This window comes from Podarcis pityusensis, assembly GCF_964106645.2.
Source record: "Podarcis pityusensis genome assembly, chromosome: 8".
Taxonomy (NCBI): Eukaryota; Metazoa; Chordata; class Lepidosauria; order Squamata; family Lacertidae; genus Podarcis; species Podarcis pityusensis.
The window spans coordinates 25,825,399-25,847,752 of record NC_138033.1 but is presented as its reverse complement, the minus strand read 5'-3'; the positions used below and the strand labels follow the sequence as shown (position 1 = coordinate 25,847,752).

Sequence of the window (22,354 nt, the reverse complement as noted above, 5' to 3'; positions counted from 1 at the left end):
CCTGAATGATGGTGTCTGTCGTAGGGTTGCTGGGGGGTGTGGCCTAGGGAGAGTTCAGTAGGCCAAACGGAGAGCTGAGGGCCACATTTTACTCACAGGATTTGGGGGGGGGGGCTTGCTTTGGTAAAGCATTTAAAGGACTCAAGGCAGCAACTATTGTAGGAAGGCAACTGTTTGTCAGTTGTTTCCACTTTACAACAGCTGGTCTTTCCCTTCTTAAAAACACAAAACTGATGTTTGCGTTATGAACTGCAGAGATCCACTAGATTACAATTTCTAGGTTCTTAAGCATCACAGCGGGATGATTCCAAAATGAGAACTGTGTTGGATACAGCACCCTCTTGTGGTCATATGGAGAAATGTGGAAGAAAAAACCTTTTTCATTCTCACTCTTTTGCAAGTATATAGTTGCAATTCTATTATGAACTTCCCTGGGACTCAGTGGCATGTATACAATGACACTACAAGTCTCTTAAGGATTTGTTTCCACCCCTGGCATCTTACAGCCTAGTTCTATGCATGCTTGATCAAAGGAAGGTCCTACTGATTTCATGGAGACCTACTTCACTTTAAATGTGTTCTGGGACTGAAGCTATGGACAAGCAGAAAACAAGGGGGAATGCTTCCCTCCCTTTTTTCCTCATTAAGCCCTTTGAGGACTGCTTCATTTAAGATTGCAGCATTTGTTTACAAGTGGGACTTGCAGCAAAATGTTACAGTATGGACTGCTCCTGTTTGGAGTCCTAGCCAACCAGCCATGCCCTCTCTCAGGGCACACCATTCCATTCCCATTCTCCCCTGTTTTCTCCCCCGCCCACATCCACTCACAACAGCCAAGTATGTTCACTCCTCACTCAGCTGTTTTGGAGTCCTGTACCCCACCTTGCTTAGAGTTTTTATTTTCATCATACTCCTGCAAACCGCAGTTCTGATTTGCTGCTTGCTTATTTATTTATGACCCGGAAGCTGTACGCTGGCTCCCTCGGCCAGTAAAGTGAGATGAGCACCGCAGCCCCAGAGTCATCCGCGACTGGACCTAATGGTCAGGGGTCCCTTTACCTTTACCTACTTCTTTATCTTCTATACCGCCCTATACCCGAAGGTCTCAGGGTGGTTAACATAAAATAAAATTTCAAATATATAAAATCAAAACAAAACCAACAACCCAATAAAAAAAAACCCCAAAAGAGCCAGCAATTTAAAAAAAATGTATAGGATATAGATCAAGTCAAGCAAAGGCCTGGTTGAAAAGGAACATTTTTGCCTGGTGCCTAAAGGTGTATAGTGAAGGCACCAGGTGAACTTCCCTGGGGAGAGCATTCCACAGACGGGGAGCCACTGCAGAGAAGGCCCGTTCTCGTGTTGCCACCCTCCAGACCTCTCGAGGAGGAGGCACACGAAGGAGGGCCTCAGAAGATGATCTCAGGGTCTGGGTAGGTTCATATGGGAAGAGGCGGCCCTTGAGGTATTGTGGTCCTGAGCCATTTGGATCCTTGCACACTCATTTAGGGTATTCCTCCAAGCCTGCTGATACCTCCCTCTTCTGCATGGATGGTTTTTTGGCAACATAAGCAATGGCACTCACAGCCTGAACACCAGAAACAGAGGGAATGATAAGAGGGAAGTTGCATGAGTATTTCCAGAAATGCCTCCTTCCCCCTGTGTCTACCCTATAGGGATGATGTCTGTGTATCCTCGACATTTCAGAGGAGCAAATAGAGTTTTGGCTACTTAAGGTCTCACACTCAAAGAATGCTATTAGTGAATAAGATTCAGTAAATTTTGTATTCACTTTACAGTGCACGCACACACAGTTTTCAAAGCAACTTGCTAAACATGTTAAGAATCTTTCTAAAACACACCAAATTGCTTGGAGCCACCTAGAACTATTGAGTTGTATCAAATGTAGCACTAAATTGGAGACACTAAGAGGAGTGTTTGTTCCACTGGCTAAATATTTTGCACAAGTGTAACATGGTTTGCACCAGAGAATGCATAAGCAGGTTGCTGGTAACACTGTTGTGCAGCATATTTTACAATTTTGCTTTTGCGACTGTTGCATTAGATTCTTCTGTTTCACAACATTAAAATACACCTGTCTGCTAGTGCAAGAGCCATTGCACTACAGGACAGAGAACACTGGAGGCAGCCCATAAGCTGCAATATGGGGCCCACCTGCAGGTGCCCATGCATGCAGGATGGAGAAGGAAAGCTATGTTGCGTTGCTGGTTTAAAAGTAATTCAAACACATCAGCTATGAGATCCAATAATTGGGGTTAGTGGGAAGAGAGCTAGCTATAGCATCAGTATCAGGATTATTTTACCCCTTGTAAGATCCTGGCCTGTGTGGGACTTATTTCTAGCTGCTTCAACAGCCAGGAATTCCAGCTGCAGAATAACATTTGTTAGAACATTGGAGAATGGGGTGGGCGTGGGCATTTAGATACACCTTTGCCCAGTGTAATTGGCTGACACTGTTAGCTAAAACATGGTTGCATTATAAAGACCACCAGCAGGTGAATGGGATAACATGAAATTTAAAGGTACAGCATCCAATATATACAGAAATGAGAATACAGATAACAGCCACATTAACATGAAAATTAAAACAAAACAATTTAGGTATAATTCAGTGTTTAATCCTCCTGGATATAGGGATTTAAAAAGGAAAATCAACCTAGCTTCTTGCTGGTGTAACAGTTTGACATAATCCCTCCTCACACCGGTTTGTTTGTTTTTTTAATGTCCCATAAAACTGTATAAAGTAAGTCTGCGTCAGAATGGTTATGCTGCACAGAGTGATCCACCAAAGGTGCCTCCATCACTTTCTAATGTGGGTGCTGATGGCACGTATAGTGGAACCAGGGGCGTCTTACCCATAGAGGCTAGCGGCACGGGGCGCCAGGGTGCCATGTTCTGAAGGGCACCAGGGAAGAAGTGGAGGCTGGACACCGTGCCTCCCAGCATCAGCTCACCGCCCTCGCCCACCTCTCCCATGCCGCGCCGAAGCAGCGCCGTGCCCGGAGCCTCCATCTGCTGTGGCCACCGTGGCACAAAGTGGCCAGCTGAGCCAGGAGGTATCATGTCCAGCCTCCACCTCTTCCCCGCCAGAGGAGCCGCCCTCCAGCCGCTGCCCACCTCCTCTAGCCCTGCCAGCAGTGCCGTCCTCCCTAAAAAACTCTGGGAAACGGGGGGGGGGGGGACAGACGCTGGAGGGAGCTTTGCAACACAGCACCGGATATACTTAAGACAGCCCTGAGTGGAACTGATGTAAATCAAATGCAGCCATATTGTGTAATTACCGTTTGTAGAATGTTCTGGTATATCAACTTATTTATTGTATTTTAATGTAATTGACTTTATTTGGTATTATATTGGTATTATTAGCAGCTGAGGAAGAACATTTGAAACAGTTGGTTATCCTGGAAGGACTGTCCTGCTGCTGTTTTTGGAGCACCAACATCCTTCAACTTATTCCCTGCAAAACACTGCATAATTTGTGCTTACACTTACCTTGGAAGGCATGTTGCCTCAAGCTTGAGTGATTCTTTGTGATGTTGTACTAGCCAAAAATATCCCTTACTTTGGGACATTTTCTTAACTCATATTAGTTGGTGTCACCACGTATATATTGAATGCTATCTGACTGTAAATTAAGATACAATTCAGTAGTGATATAAAAGTGTTGTACAGTGGTACCTCGGGTTAAGTACTTAATTCGTTCCAGAGGTCCGTTCTTAACCTGAAACTGTTCTTAACCTGAAGGACCACTTTAGCTAATGGGGCCTCCCGCTGCCACCAGGCCGCCGGAGCACAATTTCTGTTCTCATCCTGAAGCAAAGTTCTTAACCCAAGGTACTATTTCTGAATTAGCAGAGTCTGTAACCTGAAGCATATGTAACCTGAAGCGTATGTAACCTGAGGTACCACTGTAATCATATTATTAGCCTACCGTGTTGCTTTTGGATGGTCAGATTGTTCTGTTTGCAACACAGGGGATCTTTGTTGTTTAAATCTATTGTTGGCCGCCTTGAGAATTTCAGTTAGTAGGCAGGATGTAAATACTACTAAAGAAATCAATAAATGCATCACTTTGAAATTCAGCTTGAGAAATATCTAGCAGAAAAGAAGCACAGGAAAGGTCACACTTATTCTGTTAGCTGCCTTCAGTTTCCTTGGAAAACCAGTCAAGAAGGCTTCCGGTCCCACCTGCCTTAATGGAGGCAGCCCCCATGATAGCAGGGGATCATCGGTGAATGAAAAACAGGAAGACAGAGGGTAAATCAGCCTTGCAAATTCCCCCCAGGTACAGGGAGAATGATCTTCACTTGCAGTTTGTCTCGGAACCTAGCTCTCGCTCCAGCATGGTATGTGGGAGGCAGGGAGGCGCTGAATGCAAAAGCACTTCGCCTGTTGAAAACTTCCTAAACCCTTAACCCCCATTAAGAAGCAGATGTTCTCCGTTTAATTGGATCCTTAATTGGCTTTAAAGTACCAGCCCATGATGGGAAATGGTTGCAACAACATACTGCAGAATATACCAGCTGCATGGATCAAAAGTTTGAATTGAGATAAGATTTTCTTCAGCGTGAGAGTTGGTTGGGGAGAGGAAAGCCCACAGTTTGTTTATTCTAAGGTTTTTTTTATATATTTATGATTTGGCAACTGTCTCCAGAAAACAAGATACAAATATATTTACAAGTGAGGAAGGGACGTTGGAGTAATATTGATATTAACAAGCAAAAATAGAAACTTTGTGTGATCTGAAATGAATAAAGAAGGGGGAAGGGAAGCTCAAGTATGACTGTGTTGGAAAGAAAGAGTAATTCCCCTCACCTCCATTTAAAAACAACAGACAAGAAAAAAAGAGACTGAGATTTGTGTGTGCTACTGACAGAATGTAATCTAAGATAAAGTTTAATTGGGCCATAAATCTCTTGCTGAAAGGAAAAGAATTTGGGAGCTGTGATAAGAACACTGCAGAGATTCTGGGAGTTGGAAAGGAGTATAAAATCTTCAATGCATTTGAAAATTGCCTACCTTTTCCTAGTCTGAGGGGGAAATGGCGAAGATCTGAGACGTGTTTTACTAGTGAGACAGAATGGTTTCTAGCAGACTGTCGCCTGTTCCGAGATACTGAAACAAGGGATGGAGAGATAAGACCTCTGAGAAACTTGGAGATTCAGTTCCGCCCCAAGCCATGATGGGGGGAAACAACAGCTGGGAAGTGAAAGAGACAACACCATATATGGGCAGAAGGACTCTCCATTGACATAACAGCTTTCACACACAGGGAAGAATAAAGGTAATAGTTTGAGTTCCTCACTTGAAGCTTTATAAATTTACATATTGTAACATCATGAATGGAAATAATTAATTATGTAGCTGTTGACTAAGGGATTATTATTATAACTGAAATGTAACTGACATTAATCAAGATTATGAAACGCTGGTGATATGAGATCGGAAATGCACCCAAACCACCATGCAGGGAGCCATGTATTAATTGCAAGTTGATTGGCATTTTGATAATTGTATAATTTGGGAATTAATTGTTTTCCACGGATCTGAGAGCAATGAAACAATCACTGAGATGGCTAGAGCGCCGGTGACAGATAACTCATTCTGAAGCTGACCGGACACGGGTTAGAGCTCAATGTCAAGCCTACCAAGTGGCGATAGTGACGGCGAAGAAGACTTTCTTCACCGCCTCTATTGCATCTGCAGAAAACAGCAGCAGGAGACTCTTTCGGGTGGTTCTCCTAAACATAGAACAGGTTACAAGGTGGGCACTTGGCAGGGTAATATAGGGCTTTAAGGTAGATGGCATGAGCTAAGATGTTGTCCCAACACTTGACATGCCCCCTGTGCTCTCCTTTTGAAGATTAGGGTGGGCACAGAGATTTGCATGGGTCTTGTCCTGAACCCTGGGACCAAGAGAGCAAGGAGACACTCCTGTGTGCAGGCTGGGTTTGCTCAAGCCACCTCACCTGGCCCTGCATCCTTGGAGGTGGAGGGGGATTTGATGGTGCCAGCACACTGTCCAACCTAGGCTCATGCACCTCTCTTGGGGAGAAGAGTGCTTTGCTAGCAGGAGATGGGACAGCGGCCAATTCGGACACCTGTCCCTCAGCACTTGTGACATCTGTTGTCACTGAGGTGGAGCTTTCTCCCAACTACTCACTTGACTCCTCCCCAGGATCCAGATCAGTACTTCCCAAACTGCTGGGCCTCTCCCCAAGACTCTCATCCCATTTCTCCTTCTCCTCCAGCCTGCCAAGAAGTCTTCAGGAGGCGTCTGACAAGTGGTGACTCTGAAGCAGCAGAGTAATTTTTTAAAAACAATAATAATAACAATAAAAGGAGGAGGAGGAAGTAGTAGTGAGGGGAGGTAGCTAATTTGGTGCCCTCCAAAAGTTGTTGGACTACAACCCCCAACAGTCCCAACCAGCAGTGCAGCAGGGATGATGGGAGTTGTAGTCCAACAATATCTGAAGGGCACCACATTGCTGTCCTTGCGCTATGCACACCCCTTCATTTCCCTGGCTGTATTTCATGGAATTGAGATTTGCTGTTTTATTGTCTTCTTTGCCCTATAGTTTTTTTGCCAATAGAAGCCACCCTGGTTTTGCAAAGCAGGCAAGCCAAGCTCTGCCATGAATAGCAACGCCAGCGCCTCCTCCAGCGCAACCTTCCTCCGTGCGCAAGTGCAGGCGCGCATGTGGGTGTGATAGAGTTTGGCACCAAGGGCGGTGGGATGCTTCTCCGTCTTGTCTGAGTGATGTAAAAGGAAGGTGGCTCCTTCCTGTTCTTTCAGCGATGGTGTGGTCACTCGGGGCCGCCTTGCTTCAAGGGGTTGGCCAACCCCACTGGTCACGTTCTCAAATAATGGCTTCATTAGATTGGAAGAAGTGGGTGGTGACCTCTTTGAAATGGACTTCCTGACCCTCGGTGACCTTTCGCCCTCCTGCTGACAGCCTGTAAATCTTCTGCCTCGGGACTCCCCACTCCCAGGTAACCGCTGCAATGCAACCAAGGCTCAGGGCCAAGCAGACATCCAGTCTGTAACCACAGAAGAAAGCTGTGCTGTGCTACCTTAGGGCACTGCAGTTTCCAGCAGCAGCAGCTTAGCACCAAAGGGTATGTCTCTGTGGCTATATTGTAGAGATCCTGCTTGCTTGCTGGCTCACGAGAGTGTTCTGATGGATACTGGCCCATAGGTCAGATCTGTCTCCTGTTCCTTCCCCCTTAATGGTGCAAAGAAAATGGACAGGAATCCATTTCCCTCACCCGCTCTCTTAGAACACCAGAATTCAAGGATCAGCCAATGTAAATGGGCAGTGGGATTCAGGACACACAAAAAGAAGGTCCTTCTTCACACAGCACAAAGTTACTTTACGGCAGGGGGAGAATGAAGGGAGAAATCCAGTGTAGTTCACATATTAATGTTAGTCTTTTGATGGCACTTTGCAGTTCCAAAAACATTGCTTGAACCAAAATGCAGCAAGCCTTTGAAATTCATGCTTCTCTGAATTTTGCAACGCAGCTCCCCAGCTCCCCAAAAAGTATGTATGAAAACGCATATATTAAGGGAGGAATGAGGATTAAAATGCATGAATTAGCAAAAAGCAAAGCATACAAAAAGTATTTTGTTAGAGAAAAATGCTTGCAGTAATGTATAATTAGGACTTATATATGTGCATATTAGGGGAAATGCACACTATGACAAATTATTATTTTTAAAAAGAAAGATTGCAAACTGTTGACAACTTTAGAAACTTTAGAAACACAGATTGACAGATCTGTCCAGCACAAGGCAGGGGTAGTTAATGAGGTGTCCTTCAGATCTTTGCTTGTTTGTTATATTTGCTAGTAACTTTTCTCAGAGTGACCCAAAGTGACGTACATAAAAACCAGTTAAGAACATCCAATAGAAATCTAAAAATGCAGCTATACAGCTAAAAGGCAGGACTTACAGATCCCATGCCACTACAAGAGGTCACAATGCCACCATACAAATTATGGGTCAAAAGCCTGGTTTAAAAGAAAAGTGCAGAAAAAATAGATAGAAATGGTGCCAGGTGTGCCTCCCTGGGGAAAGAATTCCACAAGCAGGGGCCCACCACTGAAAAGGCCTAATCTTGTGTTGCCACCCTCTGCACCTTCCAAAGAAAGGCCTCAGGAACGATCGCAGGGACCAGGTTGGTTCATGTGAGGAGAGGTGGTCCTTGATGTCCTGAGGTCCTGAGCTGCATAGGAGTCGGACTCCAGGACCTTTGGAGGGCAGGACATTGCACAGTTCTGCTTTATGGAATTCAGGACCATGACATGCAATGATGGCCACTGGTTCTGATGGCTTTTAAAAGTTCTTTAGAAACCAAACAAGACATGGAAAAGGGTAACTGCACAATCCTATAGATGCCTGCTCAAAAACAGGTCTGAATTAGTTCAATGGATTCATCTGATCCTGATATTTGCATACTACCTTTCAGGTAAATGCCCTCTTTAGGTGCCACTGAACACCGCCATCACTCTAAAAACCTATCTTCCATCTTATAATGTACAATGTAGAAAGTTTAAACTCTGGGACACTCACTCCTCGAGCCCAGTTCCTCCATGCTCCCTGCCTGCCCTGATCTTTGTTTGCATGTCAGTGACCTTTGGCTACAAGCAAAAATCAATATTGGAGGCCAGGGTCCACCACTCCCCATCTCCTGGAGTCCCCGAGTGACCAGTGCATCGGTCAGTATCTATAATGAATCTCAAAAGTGATTGAAGAGCTGTCAGGCAGCTGTCTGTTCCCATCACCGGGGAAATGGCTTGGAGTGGATGTATTGATCCAAAAGAGTCACAGGTGTGCTGCCATGAGTCTCCTGAATATGGCACTCGGACAGCAGCTTATTGCAACCAAACACACTCATTTACGAAGGAGTGCTTTTCACCTAGTACTAACCATGTGGGATCTATTCTTAACATCAAATCTGGCAATGTTTTTGTAGGTGACTTTGATCATCACCTGCAAACTGTTCAGGGCCTCTTACCTTTTTTTTTTATTCACCAAGATGCTCTGACTTTGGGGGCACCAATATGGCTGGGGGATGGGGATGCTACAGCCCTTGGCCTAATTCCATGCACCCTGCTGTTAATTCAGGCTGGTGTTAACAGAGGCAGGGGGAGATGAGAGAGAGAGAGAGAGAGATTGCAGAAAGAAATCTGGACACACAGAGAGGGGTGCAGCAAGAGAGATGGAGCACAGAGAGAAAAAGAAGGGTGCAGAGGGGAGAGAAAGAGAAGGTGGAAGAGAGAGACAGAACTTGCTATGCAGCACTGCAAACACCACCCACCATAGGATGCAGCCCCCCATCTGACTTTCCCCAGGGGTCCCAGTCCCTGACCTAAGGGCCTTGGCTGCTATACAAGATTATGAGAATAATCCAGTTTGAATGAACCATCTAGTCCAAGAGTGGAAATCCAGCCCAGCCCAGTTGGATGACTCTAGGAACCCACAACCAGGGCATGAAGACAGCAGACCCTTCCGTACATACTCATTTAAAATCTTTTTCCCTATGCCTTTCAAATCTTTTCTCAGGGTGGCTCACAACAGCACACATATGATCCAATTTTTAAAAATCCGAACAAGGAAGGAACAATGGCAGCAGCAACAAAAGCAGACTTGACAACATGAGCCCGGAAGTGTCTTCCCAGAAGAAAGTCTTGTTCAATTACTCCCAAGTCAGTGGGTATAGGGTTGCAGATGGTGTTGAAAACCACCAGCAGAAAGGTATTCTCAGGGGATATTAAACCCTGCCAAAGTCCCATATAAACAACAGCATTTTGTAACCTGCTTCCAAAAGCCATCAGAAGAGGATGCGGGTGGTATGCAGAGATATACTGCCTCTGAATATGGAAGCTCCATTCATGGCTTCATTGCTAAGAGTTTGCCTTTGAGAAACCAGGCTCAAACAAGGGACAAACTATTCGGAGGCCTCGGACAAGTGAGGGTGGGCAGCATGAAGGCACAAGGTGGGGGGGCACCACTTCTCTCCCCCAGCCCTATTCTCCCCTCTGCATTCATTCTCCCTCCTCATTCATCCATTGCTTTCTCTCACACACAAACATCCACCCTGTATTTATCAGCGTCATCCATCCCCTCCTTTCATTTCCTTCCTTATCTCTCTCTTTCCCACAATGAATTAGGGTCACATGTGGCCGTGGTTCACTCTGTTAAGGGACACAAGGCAGGCACAAGGAACCTCAGGCTTTGGGGACCAGCTTGGGGACAGTGTTTTTCTTTTAATACACCCAATTTTTAAACGATAGGAATTTTAGCTGCCCCACCCCACAGATAAAAGCTGGAGAGGAAGGGACCTCTCCAGCTGGACCTCAAGACTCTCCCCAGATCACATACCCCCTCAGCCACAGCCCACACCAGCCCTGCTATGCACCTTCCTTCCGTGTTTTTGCCTACCTGGAATGAGTCCTTGAACTCTCATAAATGCCTCTCAGTTGCCTGGATGGAAGACAGAAAGGGATGGGGGTGTACTAGCCTAGTGGCGTACTGGTAAAATGTGCATTTGTTGCTCTGCTCACTTTTACTTCTTACCCTACCAATTACCCAGAAGGGAATGCCATCCTCCTCTGTTCACTCTGATTGACTCCAATCAACACAAAGTGTGAGAATACTTCTTTTCAGCATCTGAAAAGCTCCCCTTCCATGTTGATTGGGTGGCTGTAAGACGCTGGAGACAGGGACCCTGCTGCAAAACTTGGGACTTGTTGCATATGTAACTTATGAAGGTTCAGCTTTACATGTTTGGCAAACAAATAAATTAAAGAAAAAGAAAAAGGGTGTGGGCATCCCCTGGGGAAAAAAAAAAACCTTTAGCAATTCCACCCACCATTGCACTCACCTTGAGAGTGCTTGGAGGTGCACGGAGAATGTGTTTTAACTATACACGATTTTGGCTTTATGCACCATCCCCAGAACAAAACCACCAGGTCAGTTGAGACCACCCTGCATTAATGGGTCTCTGACTCCCTGCAACCCCAAACAACTACACCTTTGCTTGTGTCCCTCAGTTTCCTGGACCAGGAAAATTCTGGTCTGAGGGGGAAATGTCTCTATTTGATCTGCCTGCAGCTCAGTGCAGCTGGCAGGCCCAACAGTGCAGGGATAAGGGACACTGTCATTGATCTGCAAGGTTTGTTTTTGGGCAGAGTCCCTGCGATGGCAGGCAGCAAAAGAAAGTAAATCCAGTGAATGCCTAATTAAAATAACATGGAAATCTAACCATAAACTGCTGCCTCTTTTAGCCAATAGATGGCACCAGATATGACAATACAGTCATGCTTACAATGGCAAGAAGCTTCTTATTTAAATTAAAGCCATTTAACCCTAACATTTAAGTCAGAAGGGAGGCGAGAAATAGCTTAACTATAAGATAGTTCTCCAGCTGAAGTTAGCTGCCTAGGGCAAGACGGTGGTGGTTTAATTGCCGTCCTTTTTCAGGCAAGTAAACAGTGAAGTGAAGTCTTAAGACAGAAGTGGAGGATCTTTTTCAGCCTGAGGGCCGCATTTGTCTTCCAAGGGCCACATAACAGTAGTGGGCGGGGCCAAAGGGAAAATGGGACAGAGCAACAAATGTAAAGTTTACCTCAACACACACCACTCTGTATACTGCATTGAAGCACCCAAGAGACAGAATTTCAGGGCACATTCCAGCCAGGCAAAAAAGATCGAATCTGATATACATGTTGCAGCAGAGTGCAGAAACATGTAGCCTGGCATGACTGTTGGTCGAAAGAACAAAGAAAGCTAAGGTCTATTACACCTGACAAGCAAAGTCATTCTGAGTACAGTGGTATCTTGGGTTACAGACACTTCAGGTTACAGACTCCGCTAACCCAGAAATAGTACCTCGGGTTAAGAACTTTGCTTCAGGATGAGAACAGAAATTGTGCAGTTGTGGCGCGACAGTGCAGCAGCAGCAGGAGACCCTATTGGCTAAAGTGGTACCCCAGGTTAAGAATAGTTTCGGGTTAAGAACGGAGCTCCAGAACGAATTAAGTTCTTAACCAGAGGTACCACTGTACAAGCTTCCATGCAGCCATCATGGAGTTATGAGGCTAATGAAAGGAAGGCCCAACATGAACACTGAAGAAGCAGCAGGAAGGAAGTAAAGCCTGAGCAAAACAAAACAAAACAAAATCTACAGGTAGTTACTCTTGAAAGAATCAGTGAGGGAAGAATTGGTTGCCTTTCTATTACTTCCCACCCCCCACCCCCGGTTCAGGTAACTTCTTGCAAGCGCTGTTGCTTTACTCCTAAAAGGAAGAGGGGATGTTGCCTGGTGAGAGTTATGAGGACAATGCAGAGATACATAAGGCTCCCCACCCCTGTCTTAAGAAGATAAACAATTGCCCGCAGGCCTGGACAACTAGCAACCCACCAAGACAAACACAACCTGCTGTGCCCAAGGGACTTGATGGAACATTTATTATTACATACCAATCCTCCATGAATTTATCCAATCCCCCTTTAAGCCATCCAAGTTGGTGGCCATCACTGCCTCCTATGGGAGTGAGTTCCATAGTTTCAGTGGCGTAACATGGGTTGCCAGCACCCTGGGCAGCACAGGGGTTATGGGGGGAGGGAAGGAAGGGAAACGGATGGCGTACGCATGCGTATTCAATTGCCGAACAACATCTGTGTCACAAGTGATTTTTTTCTAGAAAAATAAGTACCGGTACTCATCATGTTACAGTAAGTGCCACACTTTTTAACAACAAGAAGAACAAGAGGTACCGGTACTATCTACCCTTACATACCCCCCTGGGGGGGGGGAAGCACTGTGTGTCAACCAGGAGACTGCAACCACAGAGATAATAAAAGGAGTTGTTCCATCATCTGGAGAAGTCACTTCCTGGTTCGTATGGAGTAGCCATTTTCAACGGAGCTCAGCAACAGAAGCGTGCAGCCGTATAGAGGCAGGGGGTGAAATGTTGCACCCCCTAACAATTTTGTGCCCGGCGCAACTGCCCCTGTGGACCCCTCACATACGTCACTGCATATTTTAACTATGCGCTGCAACAGCTAGAGGATGTTAAAGCAGCTCATCTTCCCTCCACCAGCCTGCTCTTCTGCTCTCAGTAGAAGCTTCCAAGCCTTCTTTTCCTTTCATTAAAAAAAAATGTCAAGAAACATGCAAATTCATGTCAGGTTGGGCCCTTTACCCCATGAACAAGCCAATCCATGAAGGCTGGTTCATCTGGGGGAAAGCAGCGCTGCTCCACCAAGCTCAGTCTCCCTCCAGTTGCCTGCCTTCTTACTTACAACCACACCAATGAGGTGGCCCTGGCTGCCAACTTCCTCCTCCCTTGCCTCAGTTGTTGCCCTTGCAGAACGCAGCAGGGAGGAAGGTGGGGACAAAGCTAGAACCAGCTGACTTTGCCTGCCATTGGCTTCACCTACTGCGGACTTCCCTGCCTTTCGTCCTGCCAGCCTGACTGGGCACCAGCTGCGGCTGAAAGCCAATCTACACCACTCACAAAGAACATGCCACACACTTGCATCGAGAGACTCGGTTAGGGAGTTGCTAGGGGGCAATTCTTACATTGCTTGCAGGTGGCGACATAATGCTTTGCATTTACAGCGCATTTTAGAATGTTTAAAGCACCTCACTTATTACATTAACTCAGATATCCTTACAATAGCCATATAAGGTAGGCCAATATTATGGCACCCGATCTTACAGATGGGAAGGCTGAAGCTGAGGCAGTGTCCACTAATCAGTTCACCTAATCTGCCTGTGGCTGAGGCAATATTTGAACACGGAGCTTTTTTGTTGGCCACAAGCTAATCTAAGCGCACAGCCCCAGCAAACCAGAAGCAAAGAAGACAGAACTCTGAACTTGAGCTGCTGAAAGTTCGTTACAGTAGAGCTACAAGGCATTGTATTCCCTCCTTTCAAACCCTCACCCACCCCTCACAATCAGTCTCTCCTCTGCTGCCATCGGGTCTGATCTATGATTCATCTTTCATCTGGAGCCCACATCTTCTCTTCTTGACCAGATTGGGCTCCGAGGTGTCAGCAGAAAAGGCAAAATCAGGCGGGAAATAAGAAAATAAAATGTGAGAGGCAAGAACAATATTCATTCTGAAACTTCACACCTTTAATAACGAGGAAACAGCAAGGCGCCCAAAGGTAGCTGCACTCGCTCAGCAGCAGATCTGAGGGGCAGAATCTGCAAAGGAAGGACAGGGGTCTTTTTATTACTGCTATTATTTTTTATTATTTGGTAATGTGCTTTCCCTTGCGTGACAACGTTCCGCCAGCACAAGTACTCCACTCAATATATTTAAATTAGCACTGCATTAACTACAACCCATTGCCCCTTTCTAAAATTTGTTTATTGATGTGTGTTTTTCCTTTTTGAATAAAACAAAACAAAATTGGGATTAAGGGATTTTCTCAGGATGGTGGAGAGTATGTATCAGTGCTGGATTCACGTATAAGCTAAACAAGCTACAGCTTAGCGCCCCACTCTCATGGGGCCCCCAAAAAATTAAAGGAAAAAAAGACTGGATGTACATTTCCAAAATATAAGATAAAAAACAAATAAAATAAAACCTACATACAGCAACAGTATTTTGTGTTGTGTAGGTTCCTATGAGGTAAGTCAGGGGTCCTCAAACTACGGTCCGCGGACTGCATCCAGCCTGCCATGGTCCTAGATCTGGCCCGCCCAGCCATTGCAGAACCCCACCGTGAAGCCACCGCACCGGGTTTACCTCAGCTGAGCAAGCCCTTTCCCCCGGGGAGAGCAGAATCCACAAGTGTGTGCAGGGGCACAAAGGCCAGTGAAGTGCCCAAGTCCTCATGCTCACCAGACTCCTGGCCAGAAGCTGTGGCTCTCGCTCCCTCTCCCAGAGTGCCAAGCGGACACGGTCGCGGACAAAGCGAGCGAGCGAGCGCCCAAGCGGGGAGCCAGGCAACGCCCCTCCCCCTCCTCCTCCCTATCCCATACCCCACTCCAGCCCCCAATCCTCCTCCTTCTCTCCCCCCCCCAGCCTCGCTGCTCTCCTCAGAGTTCCATGACCGCCTAGAGCCCCCAAGAGTGCTATGCAATGGAGCCGCGGCCGGGCCTGTGCACGCTCCTGTTTCGGCTTGGGCTCCTGCTATTGCCACTGCTGCTGCGCCTGACCACCGCCATGGAAGGTGAGTGCAGCAAGGATGCTGAGCTGGAAAAAGCACCTGGCAACAGCCAGTGCACGGGTTTGTTTTGTGGGGAGGTGGAGGGGTGGCAAGAGGAAGGGGGAGATTTGAGGGTAGGGGGAGGTGAGGCCGCTCAGCAAGAGCCCTTCCTCAGACCGGGAGAGCCAGCACCATGTTGCCCTTTCTCCGGTGCCAGCCGCTGCTTACAGCCCCCCTCAATGGGCGGTGTTCTGTGGGAAGCAGCCACTGCCTTGGCAAATGCACACCAGAGCCTGAAAGGCTGAAAGGCTGAAAGGCTGCTCCTTGGCCCAGCTCTGGCCCGGTTGGCAGCAGCTGGGAGGAGGAAGGAGGCCCGGCCAGCAAGTTGCGTACGAGGATTTCGTGAGGGCGACCTGGACTGGGCTGGGCAGCAGTGGCTTCTACAACAGTGGCTCCTCCAATGTGGCTTTGCCATTTGGATTTTGAAAGCTGCCTCACTTCTTTGCATTGGCGCGGCACGGCTTTCAGAGCATGGCTGGGCTTTTGTGTTTGTGGGGGAACGGAGAGGGAACAGGCATGGGCACAATGCTTGGGGGGGGGTGTGTGGCTGCAGCCCAGGCTGGAACTTGTTCTTTTGTTTTGGGTAAGTCTTGCAGGAGAAGAATAGGGGAGCCCTCACGAACCAGCGGGAATGATGCCATGTACTCAACATTGCAATCATCTTTCGCAGCACCTATATCTGTGAACAGACTTTTTCCCGAATGAAACATCTGAAATCTCCAACCAGATCCAGACTAACAGATGAACACTTGCATCACTTGCTACGGCTATCGGTGACAAATATAGAACCGAATATTGACCATCTCATTAGCCAAAAGTTGGCCCATACTTCCCATTGAAATAATTATAAGTTTATGTTGATTAAAATCATTCTTCATTTTAAATATTGTATTGTTTTTCCTGTTTTTTGTGCACTACAAATAAAATATGTGCAGTGTGCATAGGAATTTGTTTATATTCTTTTCAAATTATAGTCTGGCCCCCAACAGTGAATGAGGGACAGTGAACCGGCCCCCTGTTTAAAAAGGTTGAGGACCCCTGATGTAAGTAATGGGCCCTGCCTTCTAGCCTGCTCCCTAAAATATCACTGGTTTGCTCATTTCTATATATAGGGTGCCAACATTCTGCATGGACTGGATGCATTTCAGTTCTTTGATATTACTTTGATAAAATACATATTTTGTTATGTGCAAATGGCTTTAGACACCTATTAGGTCCATAAATTACCATATGGGATATATTCAACACAGAAAACAGTGACAATTTGTTGTTGACAAAGGACAGCTGGACATACAAAGGGCCCCATTACCTTCAGTAGCTTAGGGCTTCATCAAACCTAAATCCGGCCCTGGTATGTATGCTGTGTTTCATTAGTGAAGTGGTGGTAGAAATGCTCTGGGGGCGGGGGGCAACCAAAAATGGGGGCATTGAGGAGGGTCAGTTAGTGAGAAATGTCCCTATTTTCATCTGAGGAATGTCGCAGAGTATGTTGTATCCGGCCTGGATGTTGCAACTGATGCAGAATGCCACAGCCAGACTGCTCACAAGAGCAGCTTACTGGTAACATGTTACTCTGCTACTGACAGATTTGCACTCGTTGTCAGTTCGCTACTGGTGCAGGTTCAAGGTAAAGTGGTACCTCGGGTTAAGTACTTAATTCATTCCAGAGGTCCGTTCTTAATCTGAAACTGTTCTTAACCTGAAGCACCACTTTAGCTAATGGGGCCTTCTGCTGCCACTGTGCCACCAGAGCACAATTTCTGTTCTCATCCTGGAGCAAAGTTCTTAACCCGAGGTACTATTTCTGGGTTAGCGGAGTCTGTAACCTGAAGCGTATGTAACCTGAAGCGTATGTAACCCAAGGTACCACTGTACTTGCGTTAATTCACAAAGCCTCAAGCAACTTGGGTCCAAAGTACCACGAGGACCATCTGATAACTTAGACTGCCCCTTGAGCACTGAGGTCCTCCGACTGGGTACTTCTGGTAGTTCCCCTTTGATTCAGTTGGCCATCACTAGGGGCCAAGCATTTAATGCAGCAGGCTCTCCCCTGTGGAACTCCCTGCCAGTAGAGCTTCGGCAGGAGCCATCTCTGCCTTCCCCGAGATGTCTTCTGAAAAACCACTGCTTAGACAGGCCTTCACAATATGAATTTCCTTTTGGACCAGCCAATATTCACTGGTGTTTTATGGATGCTTTTAATTACAGTGGTACCTCGGGTTACATACGCTTCAGGTTACAGACTCCGCTAACCCAGAAATAGTACCTTGCGTTAAGTACTTTGCTTCAGGATGAGAACAGAAATCATGCTCCGGCGGCGCGGCAGCAGCAGGAGGCCCCATTAGCTAAAGTGGTGCTTCAGGTTAAGAACAGTTTCAGGTTAAGAACAGACCTCCGGAACGAATTAAGTACTTAACTCGAGGTACCACTGTATTGTTTTATGGATATTTAGGGTCTGATTATATTGTATATATATTTTTATGTTGCAAGCTGCCTTGATATACTTTACGAGAGCATAGATCATAAATGTTTAAGCAAACAATTCCTTTCCGTTCCTCTGCATTTCTTGTCAGAGTAGTTACTAGTTAATTTCATGTGAACAGAGTAGGGGCTTCTCTAGATTCTTGTCAGTTTCACCTCTGCTGTCAGGGCTTCTTTAAAAATATCACCTACACCACAAAAGGGGGCCGAGGCAGAGGAGATGGAAACCACAGTGGCGAGAGGGAGGAAGTAGGGTGCGACTCTCGCTCCTTTTGACCCTGCCAGTACTGTTAAGAATATAAGAATAGCTCTGCTGGATCAGGTAAGTGGTGCATCTCGCCAGGCATCCTGTTCTCACAGTGGCCAACCAGATGCCTATGAGAAGCCTGCAATCAGGACCTGAGCACCAAGGGCGTAGCGTGGGTTGCTGGCTCCCAGGGCAGGGCAAGTGTGGACCCTGCAGTGGTCAATCCCTTTGTCGGCCAGCGTCTAATCAAGGGGGTCTCTCCTTGAAAATCAGCCCCAACCTGGGAACAGAGATAAGGTAGAGAAACATGGAGCCAGGAACACTACTGTGTCACCTCGCCCTCCTGCCCTTGCAGCAAGGCACTCTGGGCAACGCACGTGGCTCCTGCAGTGTTTTTTCGTCTCCCTCTTCCTCCCCCCCTCCTTGGTGGGCGGCTGCGACGGCCTCATCCCCTCTACGCTGGCCCAGGGGTAGGCTATGCACGGGCATCCCTTTGCCAGCCGCAAGGAGGTGCTGCCGCTGCCGCCCCAGCCCTAAAATCTCATTTCTTTTACTCTGTATTCCCTCTGCAAGAGAGAGAGCGAGCGATGGATGGATGGATGGATGCATCATCATACCACCAGGGCCTGCCTGTGGGTTCGTTCCTCCACAGGTACCAGACTGTGCTCATTGCTGACAACACCCTAAGTACACGGAATATATGTTAAAATGTGAAGAAACCCTTCAGTGCAGGGTGGAGAGCTTAAAACGTGTGAGAAGCCCTGCCCAAATATTTGCACCTTCAGACAAAACACATCTATTCTAAGGTGACCCAACAAGGAAAGTTGACAATGCAGTTGTGAACACACCTTCTTTCATAGCCAATGATATTCTAGGGGAGAGGCACATGTGAAAAGCAGCATGTATGAAATTGGTGTCTCATCTTCCCTTGCATTTGTGCTTGCGAGGGACAGAGGACAGCAGGCTGTCACAGCCAACACCTGTTTCCTGCTTGGCAGGGGGTTGGACTCGATGGCCCTTGTGGTCTCTTCCAACTCTATGATTCTATGATTCTATGAACACCTGCTCTCAAGGTGTTACTTGCAGCCTGAGCTTTCACTACAACCCCACTATGCTCCGAATTATTGTGGTTTCTCACTATGGTTTCCCTTGCCACTGGGAGCTTATCGCTTCTCCCCTTCCCGCAATGCACTTGGGCTGTGGGGGAATAGGCAGCTAGGGGTGGCGGAAACAAATCTATTACTTGTGAAGATCGACTATGCAGTTTATAAGAAAAAGGCTCAGGGCACTCCCTCGCTCACACAGCTGACACGAAGTTGCAGCCCTTAGCAAAAGTTGGTGCAAGCTTTCCTGGTATAGATGTCAGGTACTGAAGAAACTTGCCCTGTTGGATTTCTGCCTGTTATGCAGCTGGCTAAGCACACACAGCTTATTTCACGACAAAAAGTACTGGTGAAATCTCAACCAGGAATGGAGCTGGTGTAAACAGTCAGCTGATTTTCAAGGTCCTATCTCTTCCCCTCAGGTCTTATAAAGCCCCAACTTCACAATTTGTTTCAAAGTCTGAACAACAGTGTGAGGACACTAAATGTGTTGTCCCTTGCCATGACTGCTGCCTGGGAACTTGGCGCTTTTGACAAAGCACCAGCTACTGAGCCTGTTAAGAGTCTGTCAAGGCCTGACAGACCCAAAGGCTGGTGCATTTCAGGGATATCACCAGTCCTCTGTCCCATACTGTCCAACTTTCTCCAACCTAAAACCGGGATGCACGTCTGCTGGGAAGCACTCCTGGGCAACTCACGTGACCTTCCCCGTGTGACACTCTTGCCCCGAAAACATGGCCCCCAAAATCTTGCGTGGAAAAATGGGATGTCCCATTTTCCCCAGGGAATTTGGAAGGTATGCTGTTGAACCAGAGGTCTTCACCCTTGCCAGCATGAGGCCTAGTGCAGCCTATAGATGTTCTCTTGCTGTATCAGGTTGTGCCTCACACAATCACCAGACTTCAGCTCAAAAGAGACCCAAAGTGGCCAGGACCATAACACAGTTGCTCTACTGTTGGATTTCATTATTTCTGGACTACAGTGACAGACCCCAAAAAAATCAAAACAAGGGTCTCAGAATGGTCTCCCTACCCAGTTCCACAATCCTATGATTGATCTAATCACAATGTAAGGAGCTCCACTCTTTAATTTATTACTGTAATGAAACTGGGATCCTACCAAGGAAGGTCTCTAGATGGGGCAGATAACCCAGAAGCCCACTCACCCATGAAATCAGCAGCTGTTGTTTTGAACTCAGAGGGTTTAAGCTGTGAAAAGTCTGCTCGTAACTCTTATGATCTGGCATGAAGTAAGCATCTTCTAGAGATTGACTGAAGGTCTAAGGGGAGTCGTGTTTGAGTTTATAAAATGCTACATGGCTGTAGAAAATGAAGAAAGAGCCGTTTCCCCTTCTACTTTCATAATACTTGAACTGGGGAGAAATCCAATGAAGCTGAATGATGACAGATTCAGGACACACAAAAGGATACACTTACCCACATTGCAGAGCTACAATGTATCCACACACACCCCCAAAGAATCCTGGGAATGATAGTTTGCAAAGGGTGCTGGGAATTGTGGCAAATTACAGTTCCCATGATTTGGGCGGGGGTGGGGAAAGGGTGCTTTAAATGTATAATGTATATGGAATGGGTTGCCAAAAGATGCGGTCGCCAAATTAATGGAGGATAAAGCGTGCCACAGCGTCCATAGTCATTATGGCTGTACCTCCAGGCTCAGAGGCAGTATATGCCTGAGTCACCAGGGTACACCAATGGGGCAGGGCTTATTACCCTCCTCACCTGCTTATGGGCTTGGCAGAGGCATCTGGTTGGACACTATGTGAAAGAAAATGCTCCAGCAGAAACTCCTTTCATTTGATCCAGCAAGCTTTCTGTCTTGGTCAGAAACCATCCCATTTGGTCACATTAGGCCTGGAGCAGAGTAGTTCATTCAAAAGGGACCCAGTACTTTTTGGAGGCCGAGAGGTTACATTTAAAAAAAGGAAATAATGCAATCAATAGTAACAGGGTTGCCAACTTTTCTTCCAACAGTTGCTTGACCAGCAGCAATTTATGATTACCTTCATTCTCAAGTGTGTTGCTGAGCCTAATTCAAAGTGCTGATACCTGAGACCCTGATTGTTTCTGACATTTTCCTGCATGTCGCTTAGATATTCCAATGATTAAGCAGTATTTAACAGTTCAATTAAACAAACAAAAATCACCTACATTCAGCCTGCCCAAAAGCTTGCTCTATGGAAAGTCGTAGCATAGTTTACCCAGGTAGTTTCCGCACCAATGCTTTTTAAAAATAATTTTTCTCAGGTTTTTTAATCCACCGTATAATTTCGCTGCCTAAATTGTTCCGCTCCTTGATGTTTCCACCATTGAGGTTTTGAGGTTTCTCATTTAGGTTGTTGTTTGAACTTTTCTGTTCTATTGAAATCAAGCAAGCGACCCTGAAAATGGAACGTATTGAAGGACATGGTATGAAATTTGTACCAGCTGACCAGTGGTGACAGTAAACCCTCCGTCAGTCCAACCATGTCTTTTCTTGCCCCACAGCTGACATCAGGGGTAGGGCAGGTGTGTGTGGCTTGGCTAAAACAGCCTTGTGAGCCAAATGGTCTGGAAGTTGCTCACTCCTGGTTAAGATCTGTCACTATCGGATCTCTTTGTTTTGTGCTTTTCCAATCTTAAATTTGGTTGTCCATATTTCTTGAGGAATCCGATTTAAAATAAAAAAACAAAAATCCCCATGAAAATTCTCCAGCATTTTAGTGCTGATTTCTCCTAATAAACACATTTTTTGTATGGAGTTTGACTCATGTACTCATTTTTGCAAGCAATGTCTCCTAATATGTTCCATTTTTGTTTATTTTCACTAATATATTCATCCTTATGCACACTTTCCCCTGGTTGGGGAGCTGCATCACAAAATTCAGAGAAGTGTGAATTTTGAAGGGTGGTTGTGTTTCGGTTCTCATATAGTTTCAGAAGGTGTGGCTTTGATAGGTTCGGCTTTAAATGTGAACCGACTTTGTTTTTTTCTCTCATCCCTACACCTGGAATAAATGCATTATATCAAATGAATTCGTACACCCACCTTCCACGAAGAACGTCACCTGAGAATAGTGTCTTGCTTTGCTCTACAGAAGAGGAACAGGAAAAGGCACTGGTGTGATAGGGGTTGCCATATTTCAAACTGCTGCTGACTACAGTATTCCAGATGTGTCCAGGAAATTTCAGACATACAGCAACCCTAGGATGTGATGGGAGGGATCCCAACACCTGAGAGTAAAAGGAGTACTGTTATTGCTTAATGAC

General features: G+C 46.3%; 1 protein-coding gene across 6 annotated transcripts in view; it reads right to left on the bottom strand.

The window, feature by feature from the left end:
- Nucleotides 1–22,354, bottom strand: part of LOC308482644 (uncharacterized protein) — a 74,373-nt gene that overhangs the window by 2,696 nt on the left and 49,323 nt on the right. For 4 of the 6 annotated variants that reach the window (XR_013989372.1, XR_013989377.1, XM_081015921.1 and 1 more), the window contains one exon: nucleotides 22,134–22,318. Coding sequence is in view for 4 of the 6 variants with exons in the window: in XM_081015921.1 (XP_080872047.1) it covers nucleotides 22,134–22,318 (185 nt within the window). In the remaining 2 variants the exon portion in view is untranslated. Of the gene's footprint in view, nucleotides 1–5,040; nucleotides 5,124–13,992; nucleotides 14,245–22,133; nucleotides 22,319–22,354 lie in introns of those variants that run through there. The other 2 variants (XM_081015920.1, XM_081015919.1) reach the window with 2 other exon arrangements.